The sequence below is a fragment of the Acartia tonsa genome, chromosome 12, assembly GCF_053477335.1.
Source record: "Acartia tonsa isolate MP-2025a chromosome 12, ASM5347733v1, whole genome shotgun sequence".
NCBI lineage: Eukaryota > Metazoa > Arthropoda > Copepoda > Calanoida > Acartiidae > Acartia > Acartia tonsa.
In genome coordinates, this window is record NC_137271.1 from 2599563 (window position 1) to 2618891 (window position 19329).

At 31.5% G+C, this 19329-nt stretch overlaps 1 protein-coding gene across 1 annotated transcript in view; it reads right to left on the reverse strand.

Moving 5' to 3' along the window:
* LOC145334456 (uncharacterized) overlaps positions 1–19329 on the reverse strand; it is a 67348-nt gene that overhangs the window by 180 nt on the left and 47839 nt on the right. Inside the window, exons 2-9 of the mRNA XM_080179920.1 lie at positions 4306–4365; positions 3909–3989; positions 3232–3302; positions 2861–2906; positions 2160–2203; positions 1782–1818; positions 964–1079; positions 621–655 (exon numbers count right to left, since the gene is read on the reverse strand). Of these exons, the coding sequence (XP_080036046.1) occupies positions 621–655; positions 964–1079; positions 1782–1818; positions 2160–2203; positions 2861–2906; positions 3232–3302; positions 3909–3989; positions 4306–4365 (490 nt within the window). The remainder of the gene's footprint in view (positions 1–620; positions 656–963; positions 1080–1781; positions 1819–2159; positions 2204–2860; positions 2907–3231; positions 3303–3908; positions 3990–4305; positions 4366–19329) is intronic.

Here is a 19329-nt window from a genome sequence, read left to right on the forward strand (position 1 = left end):
TTAGAATTAAACACTAGAGGGAGAAAGGGTTTAATTACTGTATTCCCTATTGCAATGACCTTGTGTAGACTCTCAATGGGGTATTTGAAAATCAACCAAATGGTAACGGGAATATTAAGTGCATGAGGGGAAAGGTTAGACTCTCAACTTTATATATTTTAGTTCTAAAAAGAAAAAAGCACATTTAAAGGGGTAATTTTTGCAGTCCAGCAAAGGCAGTCGAGTTACTTTCACAATAGATTAATTAAATTCACTCTTTTAAAAATCATGTTTTTCAAAAGACGTTAAATTCTTTAATTCTGCTGTTATGTCTAGCAAGTGACACTATTAGCGAGAGTTCGGGAAATGCCTTATCCTGTAAACAGTCGAAAATCATGCAGCTAAGACTTTAAGACAAAGGTCATGCAATTAAAGGCTGGTTGGTTGGATATATCCTATAGTGGTTGTTTTAATATCCATACCATTAAATCTGATGATACCCTGGGATACTCTAGATGATATCTTGATATCAAAGGAAAACCCAGCCCAAATGAGTTAATTAAATAGGTATATAACTTAAAATTCTTAAAATTAGTACTCTTAAAATGATACAAATTAATTTCATATCTTAAAGTAATCACCCTGTTTTTCCAATAAATTCCACCAAATCATTCACCCTGTATTAAAATTCTATTTATTATATTTCTACCATGGACAAGCGACCAGCATTAAAATTAGGATTAGCTGCCTTACCATTCTATCCATCCCCTTAAGAAACACACCCCAATGGAGAAATCATATGCACGCCACTGATTCTAATACACAAAAGTTGATTATAGTTGTACAATTCCATCACTGAAAAAATTTATCATTATTTATTTAATAGGAGACTAATTGCATCTCCCCTAGTCTCTAGCACAGGGCATTTTCCGAGATATTTAGTTTCAGACAAAAACTTACATTATAGAATAATAAATAGAATTTCCTTAAGTTAGGTTTGGCAGTTATTTGAAATATTCTTTCTATCAAATTGTTGCTACTTTTAGTGCCACTAGTCAGAGCAAATCCGTCTTCAACAGATGCTGGGTCGTAGAAGCCACCCTGCGTAGTGAAGGTAGTCATACAAACACACGAATCTTTTAACAACAATTTTACTCAGAAATGTGCAGGGCATAAAACTGATTATATTGTATTATGTTAGAAAAACAGAAATCCAAATTGTTTGAAACTTTTATTTATTACTAGTTTATACAGTTTCTGTCCAAACAATTGGCACTCTATTGTGGCTTCAAAAAAGAAATGTTTTTTGCTCATAAAAAAACTCACACTATTTTTGACATAATTTACATCATAATATGTCTTCAATAAAAAGTGATCATAGCTTCCATAATATAAACACATGTGGACAGTCTAATGACAGAATAATGACAGTATAATTAAAGTATATATTTAGCTCTCTCTCTTTGACCATAAAAGTAAGTTATCACATGTTTTTTTGTTACAACATAACTTGTACATTTTTGTAACTGCTATGTTACATGGACCATAAGTAATTCATTTTATATTATGTTATATTTAGCAGTTCAGCTACTCTCAACTTGGATATGTGGTATAAGTAATATACTTAGTAGGGTTGGGCCAGATACTTTTTTGGCTGGATACTGGATACCGAATATCCAGTACTGGCCGGATAACCAGCATTATAAATCAGCCGGATATCTGGTATCTGGATAGTTTCAATATTTGGTACCCGGCCAAACTGGATATCCAGCCCAACCCTAATATTTAGTTTGTATGGATTTCCTTGAAATATCTTCCAACAAAACTTCCAGAGTCAACCTAAAGCAATAAGTTATTTTTAATTTTTTTTTCATAACCCACGACCATGGTTCAACATGTAGCGCCTATACTCATTGTCAGAAGGTAATAGGTTCAAATCTTGGCACTACACTGAATCATAACTAAAGGTGTTAAAAATAGTTCTCAATGCTGTCAGTTATCTGTTGGATGTTACTTAATCTAATATCCTTGGGTGTTAGAGTATCACATCCCATAATGATGCAATTGAAAATTCGATGAGAATTCCATCTTCATGAGGTATTTTTTTATAATGTTCCTGTTAAAAAGTGTATTTTTTAAGGTGCTTTTACTTTAAGTTAAATTAAATTTTTTAAAATTACCTCCATACAGCTGCCAACATTTCCCATTTGATAAATCAGTGCACCTTTCAAAATTTATTTTAATCAAATCAAACATAAGGGATGCATCAAAAATTTTTTTTGGTGCGTTTCATACACATAACTCTGTTCACACTACCAAACCAATGTCATTATGGTAATTTTTGATGATTGGGCCATTACTTATTATGCAACAGGACATTTGATCACTTTTTATCTAAGCAACTAAAACTATGACCAAAGTCTAAAAACAGCTGTACAAACTTAGGGCAAAAAAATCCACAGCTTATTGCAATATACTATTTTTAAAAATTTGTTGAGACGTCTTTTTTTTGGTTGCAAAATTGAAATCAATTTGTTCAAATTAAGCAATCTAGATTATTAATGTAAATATTAAATATAATTGAAATTGAAAAGTACTAATACACCAATTTTTTGTTTAATATAGATAATTGTGATTAACTATATATACTCTTAGCAATTTTCTACGCCTCAAGAAAGTTTGTCTTACCTATTTGTAATAAACTCTAGCCCTCTTGAAAACTACTTTAATAACTTTGCCTTTATTTTGATTTAATTATTTTACAATTAATATCAAATAGTATTGAATCAAAATTAGTTGTGATTCAAATTTTGTTAAGGAAAATCTAGTTTTTGCTTTAAAACGAAAATGGGGTTTAAGATTGTTATTGTTTGATTATAACCTTGTAAAGAACTGGGAGGAATTGACTTTCCTGTGGCATCAAACATCTAGTTTAAAAACATTAATACAAAAACAAATTATAAAACTTCATTTTAGATACTGTTTTTCCTCGAAGGAGCCCTAATCCTTGGGGACTGCAAATGCAGAGCCATATGAACTCTATTCTAAGTGGTGAGGAAAGCTGGAAAATAGTCTAAAACAAACCCAATTACTAAATCTAAAAATTAAAAAGCCTAAAACCATCCTGAGAAGCTTCCATAAATTGAAAACCGAAGTTATCAAAATCTTAAGCTACAGAAAAATAACCTCTTTATAGGATTCTCAAGATTTGCTAAAGCGCCTAAAATAAAATTTTGCTGTTTTGTAAAATTCCTTGAGAGCCCAAGGTTTAACTCCCAGCGGATTATTTTGGACATCCAATGCCTTCACATACGTGGATATATCTAAAAACAAGGATGACAACATCTATAAAAGCAAAGCACTGAAACGGAAGGACAGACGGTCATTAACACTTGTATAGTGTCAGAACTGAATAATCAGAATAAATGTATAGGAGTCGAAGCGAAATTGTAAGTAAATATGTTGAAAAACTGCTTGATAAAGGACAAGACTAACTTACATTTTTAGGACTTTATTATTGAGTTGCTTCGCTTATAATAGTGTACTTTGTTGTACCTGGAATAAGTATACCAAAAATCAGATCAATCGGATAATAAGATCACATAAAAAATTACTACAGGAATAAACATGCAAAGTTTGAAATCGATAGAACAATTTGAACATGCATAGATTAACAAAAAAAGCTATCCGTTACGGACGGACGGACGGACGGAACGACCCTAATAATAGAAAAGCTTCGCCTTTAAAAAATTATAAATTATCATCGTATTATAGACAACTTTCCGCGGATATTAAAAAGGATTAAAATAATTTTTGTTAGCACTGGTGTTTCAAAGGCCCGGGCTAACAAAACTTATAAAGGATTATTAAATGATAAATTAATTAATATTGACTATAAAACTTAAATAATCATTAAGAAGAAAAAGTACCTTTCTTGCATTTTTCACTAATTTCTGGTAAATCTATATCAGCTTCTAGTAGCAGAGTCTTGAAATCAACATATTCTTGTCCTAGATAGATAGATAGATAAATAAAAATGAGGGAGATGAATGGGAAAGAAACCCCCTAAAAAGAGATGGATAATCCCTCCTTTTTACGACGTCACGTGGCTAATTTTTGAGTGATTTTGTCCCCCTACGAGAAACCAATAAATAGATAAATAAATTATAAGATAAAAACATAAATAAATAACAACATAAATAAAAAAAGATAGTTTACCTCCAGTTATAATAGATAAATAGATCAAAATTTGAATAGATAAAAAAATCAAAAAATAAATAGATAAAAAGATAAATAAATTTAAAAAAGATAAAAAGGATAGATTACCTCCAGTAGCAGCCGAGTAGATAATTCTTTCAATATCGCGAGTCACATTTTCAGGACTTCCTACAACAATGAAAAAAAATAAAGTTTTTGCAAAATGGTTTTGTGAACATGTTATCTCATTGTTTGTTTAATTTTTTTGATTCTTTAGAAATACAAAGTTGCGAAGTCCAATGTTTTTAACTGATAATATAAAGACAAAGCGTTTCTGTAATTAAGGTCCGTCTATCCGTATGTCCGTTAATGGCAAATAGCTCTTATAATTAAATTAGGCATGTTAGAAATGTCCTATGATTCTTGTAGTAGCTAATTACGCGTTATTAAGCATAGCAACTCTATATGTCCGTACGTTCATTTAAAACATGTTAATTTAACTTTTTGGCAACAATTTTTAAAAATTCAACAAAAGAACCCAAAGTTTTTGAAACAACGAATATAGATAATTAGATAATAATAGTTATAAAACTTTGGGTATCAGTGTAATTTTGCAGCAAATTGAATTACTTAAAGTATAATGTAAAATAAATTATTTAAAATGTTATATTATTGAAAATTATTTCATTATCAATGACATAGCAAAAGTGTTTATACAAAATAGTTATTTTTCGCATCATATTATAAGCAGCTCTCCGCGGATATTGAAATAAAAAATAAACCAGTTTTGTTAGTCCACTAGAGCTAAAGGCCCGGGCTCACAATGACAAGTATTTCAATAAGTAGTGCAGCAAAACAAACAAACAATATTTTTTATGTATAAAAATAAAACAATAAATTATTATACATCCTTATATAAAAGTAACAGGATCTTATCTGTCTGTTTCACTAACTGCAGAATCGATATGGTTCTTCTTTACCATGTAGCTTTTTATAGGTTCTAGAAAGATTATAACTTTGTTTGGGAAAGGTACCACAAACCACCCCAAAATCTTATTTTAAATTTTCTTTTTAAAAACTAATATTAGAAGATTGAAAAATCCCCCTTCCCCCTCTCCAATTGCCCCTAGAGGTCTCAAGGGGCGTAGCCGATAGTTTTTTACCAATATACATATTTAGAAATTTGAATACTTTGCTGTTAATAAAATTTTGCTCGATATCAAAATTCCCTTTAATAGATTCTTACAACCAAATAATAATTCATAATTAAATCAATTTTATAACAAATTATTGTATTTAAAAAAAGAAGCAGTTATTGGTTGAAAATGGTGATGGAAGGAATGAAACTATTGAAATACATTGTATTATTGATATCTTTGTTCATGTTCTTTTTTCAGCTGCAAGCTTTTTTTGCCAAACTTATTGATCCCCCCATAATAGGTAAGAAAGGTCCTAGGACAAACGCAGCAGTTTCAAACGTTGGAGTCGAAACTTAACCTAAACTAACCTATTATAAAATATCTTATAGGTTTTTTAATGCCTAACCCCTACAGGGGGCTTATTTGTATATATATATCTTAACCTAACCAAACTTTTATATAAATACTTAATTAAATAAGTATTTTAACACTCCTGCGTTTGTCCACTCGGTAAGAAAGAACGGTAAGAAAGGCAACACAAAATAGGCAGGAATCTAAAGGGATAAGACAATGCAATGGCCAATAAATGGATGTACATACCCAATAATGATTAACAAATTTACTTCTTCTGTATAATATAATTAGTGATTGAAACGTTTGGACACTCATCCTAATGAACCAACAAATCATAATTCAATAAAAGTTGTTTAGCCAACTTAATAGAAAACATTATTATAAAACTTTATGGACTAGTGTAAGAAACAGCCCATTGTCCCCTCCCTCCTTGTAAAATAGAACTTAAAGAGTTTGAATTTTTATGCTTCTCTATATTTATGTCTGTCCGTATGTCTATAACAGATAGTTTTAATCATTAAAAAATGTCAAGCATATCAGAAAATTTGATAATCGTTTTTTAGAATATTGATTTCTAGAATAATAAGACATAATGTTATAAGCGATGCTTCTCTATGACAAGACCTAGAATACAAGTACGTCCATATTAAACATTATGTATCACTTTTTAGTCATATATCACTTTTTAGTCATAAGATACAAGCTACATTTTCAGACGGTAAAATTTCCCCAATCAAGGATTTATCATTGAAAAAATAGCTATTTACTGGTGACTTATTAATTAAAATAAGTAAAAAAATATTTCCCTTTCGTAGCAATAATTCGGTCACATTTTTCCTACACTGTGTTTATATTGGTTTAATTGAGGATCTTTAGTTTTTATGTCGTTGTTTAGTATTCAATTCTAATTTAATACATCTAGAGTTAGACCTTAGCACGACATTTGATATTTTATGAAACAAATAATTAAGCAGCTTTTTAAAAATTGAAAATAATGAGGGAATTGGTTAGTTTATTTATGCCAAACCTCTGAACGGAGTGGGTGGGGGCAACATTTTTTTAATGTCTTTTGTAGCAAGACCAACCATCTCAAATAACAGCCGAGAAAATCATACTTATCATTACGGACGGGCATACTAAGTTAATTATAGAGAAACTTCGCTACTTAAAACGTGAATCAACAAGTCTACTATGAATAAAAGCGTTTTATAAAGGTTTTTCTATTCAGTGGTGCATTTAATTTTTCAATATTAAAAAAGTAATTGTACATTCTGGACACAAAATAGGTGTTTAAAAAAAACATTTGCCATTTTTGTTGTACATGATTAATTAAAGTGGCCGATTGGAGTTCTTTGATCAGTAATTTGGGCATTTTAGAATCGTCTTATTGATTTTAAAATTTGCATGATGGTTCCTGATTTAATAAAGTAACGCATTATCCGTTACCAAGGTCTACTAGACAAACACACTTTAAGAATTAAGATTTTTTATTACAATATTGCCTAATGTAGACATAGTACATTTTTGTTTTTTCATATTCAATATTATGTTGCATAAAAGGCGTTTATTTCTTTTCATAAAAATGTCTTTATTTTTTTCCAGTCAAATTCAATAAAATATTAATAGACTTTCTACATTTAGTATCCGTACGTCCGTCCGTCCGTAATAGATAGCTCTAGTTGTTAATTTAAGCATGTAGGTAGAAGCGTCCTATCAATTTTAAACTTTGCATGTTGATTACTTAAACAATTAGGTACAACTTTGATATGTACCAATGATGTTACACAAAATTACCCATTCTGTAGATTACAATTAGTTGTTAGTGGAATATATTAATTTAAGCATGTATAATTGTCGTATCAATTTCAAACTTTGCATAGCGATTACTCTAACAGTTAGGTACAACTTATTAAATTATAACTAGAAAGTTCTTTTTGAACTTGCTGACTTTTGACTGATTTTTAAAATTATGATTCCTAAAAAAACAAGGCACAATGTTATAAACGAAGTATCCTTATAATTATGTACTATAGTCCTTATTTATTAGGCATTCTGATTATAATTTTGTAACAGATTTACATTCAGCATTTTTTTAGACTTCAAATAAAATTTAATATAAAACTAGACCCCAAAGTTTTTTAAAGGTTTTCCTATTCTTTAGTGTAACATTTATGGGGACTTTTGATTGTTTGTTTCATTAAGATGAGTGTGTAAACGTTTTAACCACTATTTGTAATCTACAGAAGGGGTATTTTTTGTGAATAATTATTGGGGATGTACATCCATTTATTATATGGGGACTTTTAATTGAATTTTAATTGGTTGGTTCATTCAAACGTTTCAACCACTAATTGTAATCTACAGAATGGTTAATTTTGTGAAACATTATTGGGGATGTACATGAATTTATTGGCCATTGTCTTATCCCTTTTATGAAAGTTGTCATCTTTTTTTATTTAAAAAAAAAAAATTATGCAAAACTTTTAAAAATCATTTAAAACCAGTTTCAAATTGAAAATTTTGTTGTTCGACAAAGTGACTCAAAAATCAGACATGTGACGTCATAAAAATAAGGGGCTTTCCCACTTCCCCTCTAATCTTCCTCATTTTTATGACGTCAAATGGCTGATTTTTGAGTCACTTTGTCCCTCTACAAATTTTTCATATTATTAACTATTTAATAGCAGACATATGTCTACTTGAAATCTATTCAATATATCTTTGACGATGGAAATTTGAAACTCACGGGTCAATATTTCTTTAATATTCCCCCTATTTTCGAACTGTCCAAAGTCGTTTATAATAATTAGGGAAAGGGTTGAATTTGGACATGAAACATAAATATTAAAATCTTTTCTAAATTTTTACGATCCTGAAAGTTAATATTTACTGATATTTTCCAATAAATTTTTTCGTTCTGTCAAAATTTGGAAAAATAGCCAATATGGCTGTCTAGAAAGAACACGAAACCTCTACACCTAATATTTTCTCAGTGTTTTTTTTTACTTTTTATACAATTTTTTTTAAAAATTAAATATTGATGAGTTTTTTATTTTTATAGAATGAATTATAAAAAAAATAATATTGGTTGATTGGTTTTTGCGATATCAGAACTCAGAACCATATCAGTTTTACTTTTAAACAATTCAATAAATATGAAAACTTTAAAAATTAAATATTGATGAGTTTTTTTTATTTTTTTAGAATGAATTATAAAAAAATAATATTGGTTGATTGGTTTTTGCGATATCAGAACCATATCAGTTTTACTTGTAAACAATTCAATAAATATGAAAACTTAGATATAAAATTTGTATAATAGATAAGACTTTTAAATAATTTATTCTCCCCTTTCTTTATTCCAAAAATCTCGATTTTTAATTTTTTCTTTCATTGTCATATCCTAGTATTTATTATGTGTATTTGTATTGTCGTGTGAGTATGTGAGAGGGTTGTAAAGGATAGATAAATTACCACCCCCCCCCTCTCCCTCACATAGCTGTTAAGACTTAAGATTTTTTGTTTCAGGCTTTCAGCGTATCTACTCTATAATAATCCACCTTCCAAAGTTCCAACACCCTACATTCTCCAACCCTCCACCCTGCTTACTGTCTTCTACATTTCAACTCAACCATATATCAAACTTGCTAATATCATAAAGTGAAAGAAAAGTTAAAAAATAAACCACCAATAACCATTAAATAATGTATTAATCATTCTAACTCAAGTAATATGTACTAATTTATTATTTAACCTAACATACTAACAAAACAATAATCATAACTTTTTTTACTTTAATGAAATAAATAATCTAAATAAATAAATAAACTATGTTGACTTAAATAAAATGAAAATAAATATTTTTATTTTATTTGGATTGGAGTTAGTTTTGTAAATTGTAACGTTTTGTCCTTGTTCTCTAAGGTCTCATATTTCCTGTATCATGAGTTGACCCTTAGCTTTATGCGGTCATAAATGTTCCCCCCCCCCCCAAAAAAAAAAAAACGCTGAATCGATAATAATTTCAGTCATATCGTTAGTTTCAAAAACTAATTTACGGCTTCAAAATATTAAAATTGGTGCCAAATATTGCTAAATTCCCTCAGTGAAAGTTAAATCCTATTTATATTTCCATCCAAAGTTGCAAGTCAAATATGAATATGAAAGGGGGGGGGGGGTTAAAATGTATATTGTCCTTGTTCACGTGACTAAGTTGACCCTAGTTTTATCAATATACCTTGTATATTGGGGAATATTAACAAGGATTAAAACATCCATAAAAACTAGTACTGAAACTTTATGACAAACGGATACAGGAAGCAAATGCCTACATTACCAGAAATGAAAAAAGCTATCCGCTTTCTTACGGATTGACCAGCCCTAATTATAAAAAAGCTATTGTTCTGTAAGATTAAAACGATTTCTGAAACTGTATAACAAACGGATAATAACACTTAAATAGTTCAGAATAGTCGACAAATAGTCGACGGACAAACTGACCCTAATTATAGAAAATTATTGTTCTGTATGAAGATCTCATATTTCTCATGTGAGTTCAGTTAAGTTGACCCTTCCAGTTTCCCTTCCTTAATCAGGTGACATAAATTTTTCCTCCCCGCCCCCCCCCCCCAAAAAAAAAAATATTGTACAGCGATTAAGCGAAGATATGTTAATTTTATTTACCATAAAAACGAGTACTTTTAAGTCAAGTTTTTATTTCTATATAATTACTGACCCAACGGTTTGAAATAGATATTTATCGCATTGTGCCGTATATGTAATTTAGAAGCCATATTGGAATAGATATTTATCCTATCATATTATAGACAACTGACATTATTCTTTTATTTTAGTAATTATGGGAAAATTGAAACAAATTTAAAATGCACGGAAAAATGTCTATAAAAATTGAAAAAAAATTAATTATGAAATAGCTTCGCTCCAAAACAAAAAAAATACTGAAGGGAAACAAACTAATCTAAAATCTTAAATATATATGAACATAGTGTGATGTATAGTCCCTTTCTTCCTGACTTGAGAGCAATGTATGTATTTTGTATATTAGCTTTTAGTTCTTGTGTCAACGGTTTCGGAGCAAGACATTGCTCTGCAACACGACACGAACATAAAAGTGAACAGTTGTCTTAATATTAATGTTATTATTGTATGTTAACCTTGTATTGAATTAATACACTTTATAAGAATATTTAGCTGTTTGTTCTTGCTATTACTACACGTCATTTTGGCGCAGTAGTGTAGTACGAATCTATAGCTCAGATTTTCTTTTAATTGTATTATTTCTTTTCTTTTTAGTTTGTTCAGGTATTTTTTGTGTTGGAACAATGGGCTTGACCATTGATGAGTGGAGGAAGTTGTCTCAGGATGAGAAGGACTTGTATTTGATTAATGAGGTTCATGCTCTTGGGACTAGAATTGATAATGTGGCGGCGGAGCTGGGTGGGCGTATGGCGCCGCTGGAGACGAAAATTCAGGAGTTGAATACTAATAGTACTGCGGTTACTGGACTGGCTACTCGGATGGACGATTTGGAAGATCGTCTTGATAAGGTGGTGGTGCCTAGTGTTGATAATGATATCAAAACCGAGAATGTGACAGTTGTGGATGAGTTTATGACTGGCCAGCAGCGAATTCTGGAAAAGATTGCTCAGCAGAATAGTTTGAATGACCAGCAGAATAGTGCTGCGGTTACAGGATTAGCTAACAGTATGGATGATTTCGAAGCTCCACTTGCTAATGAAAAATTTTGTTTCCTTGAACAAGAAAGTTTGGTGGTGTTGCCAACACTTTCTATGGACAATTTCAAATCTCCACTTGCTAATGGAAAATTTTGTTTCCTTGAACAAGATAGTTTGGTGGTGTTGCCAAACAGGTTAGGGGGGGGAGAGTGTATAGGTGGAGAGGACCAGGTAACAGTCAAGGAGATGGTGAACCAGGTCGAACCTCTGGAGGAGGAGAGACATGTGATGCTGGACCAGGTCGAATTCCTGGACCAGGAGAAGGATGGAGAGATGGTGGACCAAAAGAAGGATGGAGAGATGGTGAACCAGATCGAACCCCTGGTGAAGGAGAGATATGTGATGGTTAAGAACACCATGTCACCATCCTGTCCATTGAAGGACACCACGACACCATCCTGTCTAGTGAAGGACAACATGTGGGTGGAGGACACCAACATAATGTTCAGGGAAATATATGTGCCGCCCTGGACATGTACTATGTTGGTGGAGGACACCATGAAAGGGGAAAAGGTGCCGCCCTGGACATTGCAGGACAACATGTGGGTGGAGGACACCAACATAATGTCCAGGGAAAGATATGTGCCGCCCTGGACATGTACTATGTTGGTGGAGGACACCATGAAAGGGGAAAAGGTGCCACCCTGGACATGTATCAGCAGGGGGAGAAGGATAGACATGTGTTGTTAAAAAATTATCCTTTTATAGTTTGTTTCTACAGGGAGACAGTTGAGTATTGTTAAAAATTGTTAAAAATGTATTCTCTCTATCATTTTATAGTTTGTTTCTACAGGGAGACAGTTGAGTATTGTTAAAATTGTTAAAAATGTATTCTCTCTACAGTTTATTCCTTTCTACAATTTGCAGGGAAGCAAGGATTACATGTATTTCTTTCTATAGCTTATTCAGGACAGACGTGTATTGATTAAACGAGTATTTCTTTCTACAATTTGCAGGGAAGAAGGATTTTCTCTACAGTTTTGGATTGTATCAACAGGATATACATGTACTACGGCCTACGGCGATTTGACGGCGGTGTGGCGGCGATCGATTTTTGTAGTTTTGCAATTAAGATATCTATAATTGAATAAGTTTTGTATCTGATAGATTTGACGGTTTATAAAAATGTATAGAAGTTGTGCTTCTGGAAGTATTTTTATTGAGGAAATAAAACTCGCAGATGTTATGTTGGCATACAAATCATAGATTATTTGTGGAGCAACTTTTTCTAGAATGAACGAAAATTTATCTGCTATTGTTATATCCCTGTATATTACTGATCTTACTCGATTTTTTGGGAATGAACGTCAATTTATTTTCCATTGTTGTATCCATTGCTAATCAATGTAGATCTCTGATATTATTGAATTAGTGGGATAAATGTTAAATTATCTGCCATTGTGGTGTCCATGCACAAAGTTAGAATTTATAACATATAATTTGGAAAGCGCTGACATTGTTTAAATAATAAGGAGAGAAACGAAGCAACTCTATAAAGTTTGTGATGGAAAATAATTTGATTTATGGTAATTATTTGAATTCTGGAAATATAACATTTTGTTAACTATTGAATACGAGTTTATGAGGTTATGTTATTATGAAAATCAAAATATATGCATTTATTTTTTTTTGTTTTGTTACACTGGAATTGGATATTTGGATATATTTATTTTTGTTTCAGACTATTGTGGTGTCTAACAGAGATAAGAATAATAAAAAAATTGAAGATGGATTAATTTCAACGAAAATAGGATAAATTTTGTAAAATTGTTAATGGAAGAAAATTGATTTTATTAAATGTTAATATCGTGATTTTATGAAAATTGGATAAAAATTTGAAATTAGATACTTTAAAAGGTATTAGAATTTTGATGAAAGGCTGTAAATTGTTTTAAAAGTTGAGTCAGTTATTATGGTTCTAAGTATTTAATTTTAAAACAATTATATTGCGATTTAGTATAAATAAGAGTAAAGCTACTCTTAAGTTTATATGTATGGAAACAAAATATTTTGAATATGGTTAAAATGTGCTATGAATAATAACGATTGTACTTGCGTGAAGATAGATATGTGATCTTTGATCTGTGATATATTATTCATAGTACGAAATTTCTATTATAGATAGAACAGAAATTTTGTTTGTTTTGTTTTGAATTTACGTTGATTTGGATTGATACATACTTGTCATCATGATCAGAAGAATGTGATATTTGATTGGTGAGCGGAATTTTCGTGGATTTAGCTAGATTTATTTTAAACAATTAAATGGCGATTTAAGATTGGAATGCATAATTCAGCAAAAATTTTTAATGAAGCAAAAATTGTTATTCAGTATTTGATTATGATGTGAGATAGAGAGAGAGAGAGAGAGAGAGAGAGAGAGAGAGAGAGAGAGAGAGAGAGATATGTGTGTAGAATTGGATTGTACAATGGACATATTATATGTGGATTAATTATGATATGCAGAATTGAAATGTATAATGAACATATTATATATATATGAATGAATTATCGGAAATATTTGTATAGTAGGAAATGAATGTTATTGGAAATATTTGTATGGAGAGAAGAGAAAACTTGTTGATGTGTGTACAATGGATATATTATTTCTGGATGTTTGTTGAAAATATTTGTATGGAGAGAAGAGAAAACTTGTAGGAAATGAATGTTATTGGAAATATTTGTATGGAGAGAAGAGAAAACTTGTTGATGTGTGTACAATGGATATATTATTTATGGATGTTTGTTGAAAATATTTGTATGGAGAGAAGAGAAAACTTGTTGATGTGTGTACAATGGATATATTATTATCCATTGTACATTATATCCAATGATGGGTGATGCAATATAGATTAATACTAAATGTGTTGTTTAGACTTGGTGGTTAAATGTTGCAAGTTTAGTTTGACTTATATATGACTTCTATTGTAATTGAAACGTTTTCGAATATGATGTATAAACCAAGGATATTAATATTCATATTTATTGTAATGAGGATATGATGTATAAAAACAAAGATGACAGCATCCGTAAAAACGAAGCAATGGAATGGCAGGACAAATGGACATCAACACTTGTGTAGTGTCAAAATTAAATAATCAGAATATACGCGTATAAGATTCAATGCAAAAATTGTAAGCAAATTTGTTTGTAATAAACAAGGAAGACAACATTAATAAAAGCGAAGTATTGAATGGTAGGACAAACGAACATCAACACTTGCATAGTGTCAGAACTGAATAATCTTTGTAAAAAACAAGGAAGACAACATTAACAAAAGCGAAGCATTGAATGGTAGGACAAACGAACATCAACACTTGTATAGTGTCAAAACTGAGAAAATAAGTGTATAAGAGTCGATGTAAAATTGTAAGTAAATTTGTTAAAAAAGAACTGATTGATACAGATTGATGTTTTACTTACATTTTATGAACTTGCTTATAGAGTGGCTTCGCTTGTAAACCGGCATCTACTTGTCGTTGGGTAGGTGATAGGTTTGAATCTCGGTCTGACACTGAGTCATAACTAACAAAGTTAAAAATGGTTCCTACTGCTACTATGTGAGATGTGTGACGTAAAAGTTAAAGTGGGGGAAATGTTTTGGCCAAAACCGGTGAAACTCGTTACCATGCACAGACGTTAAAAATGGTTCTCACTGCTACTATGTCAGATACTTGAAGTAAATGAAGTAAATAGTTAGAAGTAAATAGTTAGAGTGAGGGAATGCCTTGGGCCAAAACAGACGCAATTCAATACCATGCACAGTTAAAATTTCTCGAAAAAGGTTGTGCATCTCAGAGTGTTGGTTGTCTGAAGGGTGATTGGATGCCTGACATTGTAATCATAAGTATTGTACTTGGTTGTCCCAGGAATCAATATACATCAAAACAATCGGATAATTAGATCATATAGAAATTTGTGGTCAAATCAACATGTTTACAAATGGAAGTATGGACGTCATAGAAATGATTATAGTGTTGCTACGTTTTCTAAATTGTACTTACCTGCTGTAGAAATCATCATGTAAAGTTTGGAAGCGATAGGACAATGCTGACATGTATTAATTAACGAAAAAAGCTAAAAGGATTGACGTACAGAGTGACGGAAGGACGAACGGTCATATGGATGGGCGGACCGAATTTGATTATAGAAAAAACAAATATATTAATAACACAGGGTGGTCAATCAAATTGCACTCAAACTTGAAATTGGAACATTATGTGTTGCTAAATTTTGGATGAATCAAAATAAGTTTTTTTTTAAGTTTTTGTTTAACTTAAATTTTTTTGTTAAAGGATACTCGATATAGAATAGTATATATTGCGATTTAGTGATGTTGATTCAGCAAAATTATTTATGAAGCTTAGAATTTCATGAAGCAAAATTGTTATAATGCATTAGATATTTGCGTGGAGCTGTCTCTCTTCATGGAGAAGGGGGGTGGGCAAAAATTTGGCAAGGAAAGTTTGCACTGTCTCTCGGAGTTGGTATGCGCAAGATGGGGTGGTGCAGAGAGGTAGCTGCAATTATGAGCAGGAGTTGGGCGTTGTATGCGCAAAAGTTGAGCTGCGCACAGAAGCAGAGCTGCGCAAGAAGGTGCTCTCAGGTATGGAGATATATAGTTAGTTGGATTTCAACTTTCAAAACTCAAAGTAGTGTGCAGGAGATCAGTTATTAACCTGATAATAATAGTTTTATTAGGTAATATTTTATTGAATTACAAAAGAATTGAATTTATAGTATTTAGAAAGATTAATTTAGTTGCTTGGTGATTGATAATATTTGATTCATGTTATATTTCTTAATACAATTTCTTTTATTGAATGTGTTGCAAGTTTATTTGTTCAGTGAAAACATTTAAATATGGCATCTAAAATAATTGTATTTTATTTTAGATTGGCCGAGAAGAGTATTTGTGGTGGTTGAGAGATACTGTTATCATTATTTATTTGATGGTGAGTTGTTAAAATTTTGTTTTATGCTGTTAATATTTGATTACTATTATATATATTGCTACTCGAAAATTGGTCTTGTAAACAATTAGGTATATATATATTAATACCGATATTAATTCTTATTTAAAGTGATTTATCTATTAATTGGCATCTAAAATTGTTTGTAATATTTTAGATTGGCCGGAGAAAACTTTTGTTGATTGTGGATTAAGATATATTTTGGACGTTTCTGTTGGTGAAGGAAATTTTGTTGGTGAGTGATTTGTTTTATTCCGTTATTCTGTTATTTGTTGTAAACAGATAGATAGCTATTTGATAGAATATTGGATAGTTACAACCTCATAACTGCTGGTGTTGGTTAGATAGCTGTTTTATAAGTTTCATGAAGATTCTGAGATGGCGGTTGGAGCGGCTGAAGTCTACGTTCCAACGAAGATTGGTGGCATGGAAATCCTGACCTTAATTGACAGCGGAAATGCAAAAGGCTGCCTGATATCTCAAGCGTTGGCTAGAAAGCTTGATTGTATAATTGAAGAGAGGGTTCCAGCATCAAGATTGATGGTGTTGTTCGGAATGTTGAATTTTATTAAAGGAGCGTTATTTATGATTGTTTAGTGATTGGGTAGTAATATTGTAAAACATGCTATTGCTGCTGGAGAATCTGTTTATAGATTAGATGTGAAGTCTGTTGAAGTTCAGAATGCTAAACAAGAAGCTAAACAGGAAGCTAAACAGGATGCTAAAACTGCTCTCAATAATGCGGTCAAGAAGCTTGGAGTATCACCAGGAAGGTAGATATCAAGTTCAAGGTTCCTGTATTCTCTGGCAACTATAAGGAGATTTAGTGATCATGAAAAGTACCTGAAGCTAACAACTGAGTGCTTGCACAAAACTCCAAAGGAAGCCTGTGCTGGATTGACAACATATTTGGAATGTATGGAGCTGCTAGAGTTTATGGATTTACTAATATTCTGTCTATTGTGCAACAGAATATGTTTCCTCATGATGTACTAGAGCTGAAGAAGAGAATTGAAAGTAAAAGGAGAGCTGATGATGTTACAGATTAAATTTGGGAAGACTATTACTGATCTTGGCAAGAAGAATCTTAAATCAACCAGTAGTGGCAAATCATATGCAACTAATGATAGTACTGGTGATAGTGATGATCATAATCCTACTGAAGCAAGTCAATCTGTTGGTACTGGTGATAGTGATAATCATAATCCTACTGAAGCAAGTCAATCTGTTGGTACTGTTGTTGCAACCCTTTCTCAACCTGTTATAAGTACTTCAATCAACAGTCCAACTGCTGCCAAGGAGAAGAAAAGTAATTTAGATTTATAGATTACTAGATTTATAATAACTGTTGAAAAGTTTTGAAGACTTGGAGGTGTTAAATTTAAGCATTTAAGCAACAGTTGTGGATAAGACGTCGGAGAGTAGTTTTGAAGCTTAATTTGAAAATTGAGGATTTGTATGTCAAGGATAATGAAATAACATTGAGTTAAACGAAATATGTTGATATTGTAACATTTTTGAACAGATGTGCACAGTGTGCCAGAATAACGTAAATAAATGCACAGTGAGTCAGGTAGATACAAAGAGCTAAACGAATTATGTTGATATTTATTTTGAATAGATGTGCACAGTGTGTCAGGATGATGCAAATAAATGCACAGTGAGTCAGGTAGCTACAAAGAGATGTTTTTACAGTTGTCAAAATGAGAAGTATTTAGTTGATAGATAATGATATACAGAGATATTCACCATGGGCTAGAAGCTATTGTGAAGTTGTGCAGAATTTTAAAATAGCATGCATTGTATCTTAAATATATTTATGACTGATAAAACGGATATTTGTAAGTTGTTAATACAGTGGGCAGTTAAAGTAAAATGCTGGTTAGTGAAACTTTAGCTGTTCTAAAGAAGGCGGGGCTTAAAGATGATGTGGCTGTTGTAGATTTGACTGCCAGGTTGGATATCTTACTTGTCAATAGCTGGTGTTTTTGTCGATAGTTAGTATTGAAAAACGAAATGGATCAGATTTCAAATCAATCTATGGCGAAGGTTTTGGTTGCTTTTGTTCGGCGGCAGTTTTCTCTGTGTTTGTTGTTTCTGTTCATTGTTTTCAACGTTATCATTGGTTGGAGTGTCAACAGTAGCATCATTGTTATAACGAAAATCATTGGCAGTTTCTGTATTTTGAATGACATGTCGATTTTTGGATTCTAACAGAGATGTTAATAGCAGTTATTGTGGTTGTCATTATTAGGCTTAAGTCATGCCTGACTATGCAATAGATATAATCTCCTGGATGATAAATGTGAACAGCAGTTCTGATTTTTGACCTGAGACCTCAAACATTTGGCAGGTTTGGCTACTAGAATGGTTGAGTTAGATGCTTGGTTGGCTAACCTGCAGGATCAGCAACGTATTTTGAATCAGGAAAGGGTGAATTTTGGGAAGTAGCTAGAGTCGATGTTAGAAGGATTCGATTCCAATTTTTTTGAAGAGATTGGAGGCTTCTTGTGGTGGAGGTGAATGGCTGTTGTGTTGTTTGAGAAAATCACAGTTGCTAAGTGGAAACCAGTTTATAACTAAGTTTATAACTAAGCTAAGGTCAACTGGTATGGTTATATCGTTTGTGGTGTTGTAGCATTGGTATGGTTATGTCATTTGTGAGATGATTGATGGATTGATGGATAATGATGGATTGATGGATATGAATGATACTACTATTATCAAGAAAAATTTGGCAAAAGAAAATGAATATTATGATCAATGATTATGAATAATTATAGTTTTATGTGTGTTAATTCATATTTTATTTTATTTTATGTATTAAATATTTGTTGAGGCAGTAGTAGTCTCGAAAAGGTTCAAAATTAATGTTTTATATTAATGCTCTATAATGCCATGTTTTAAATCTGATGGTTATATGTTAATCAG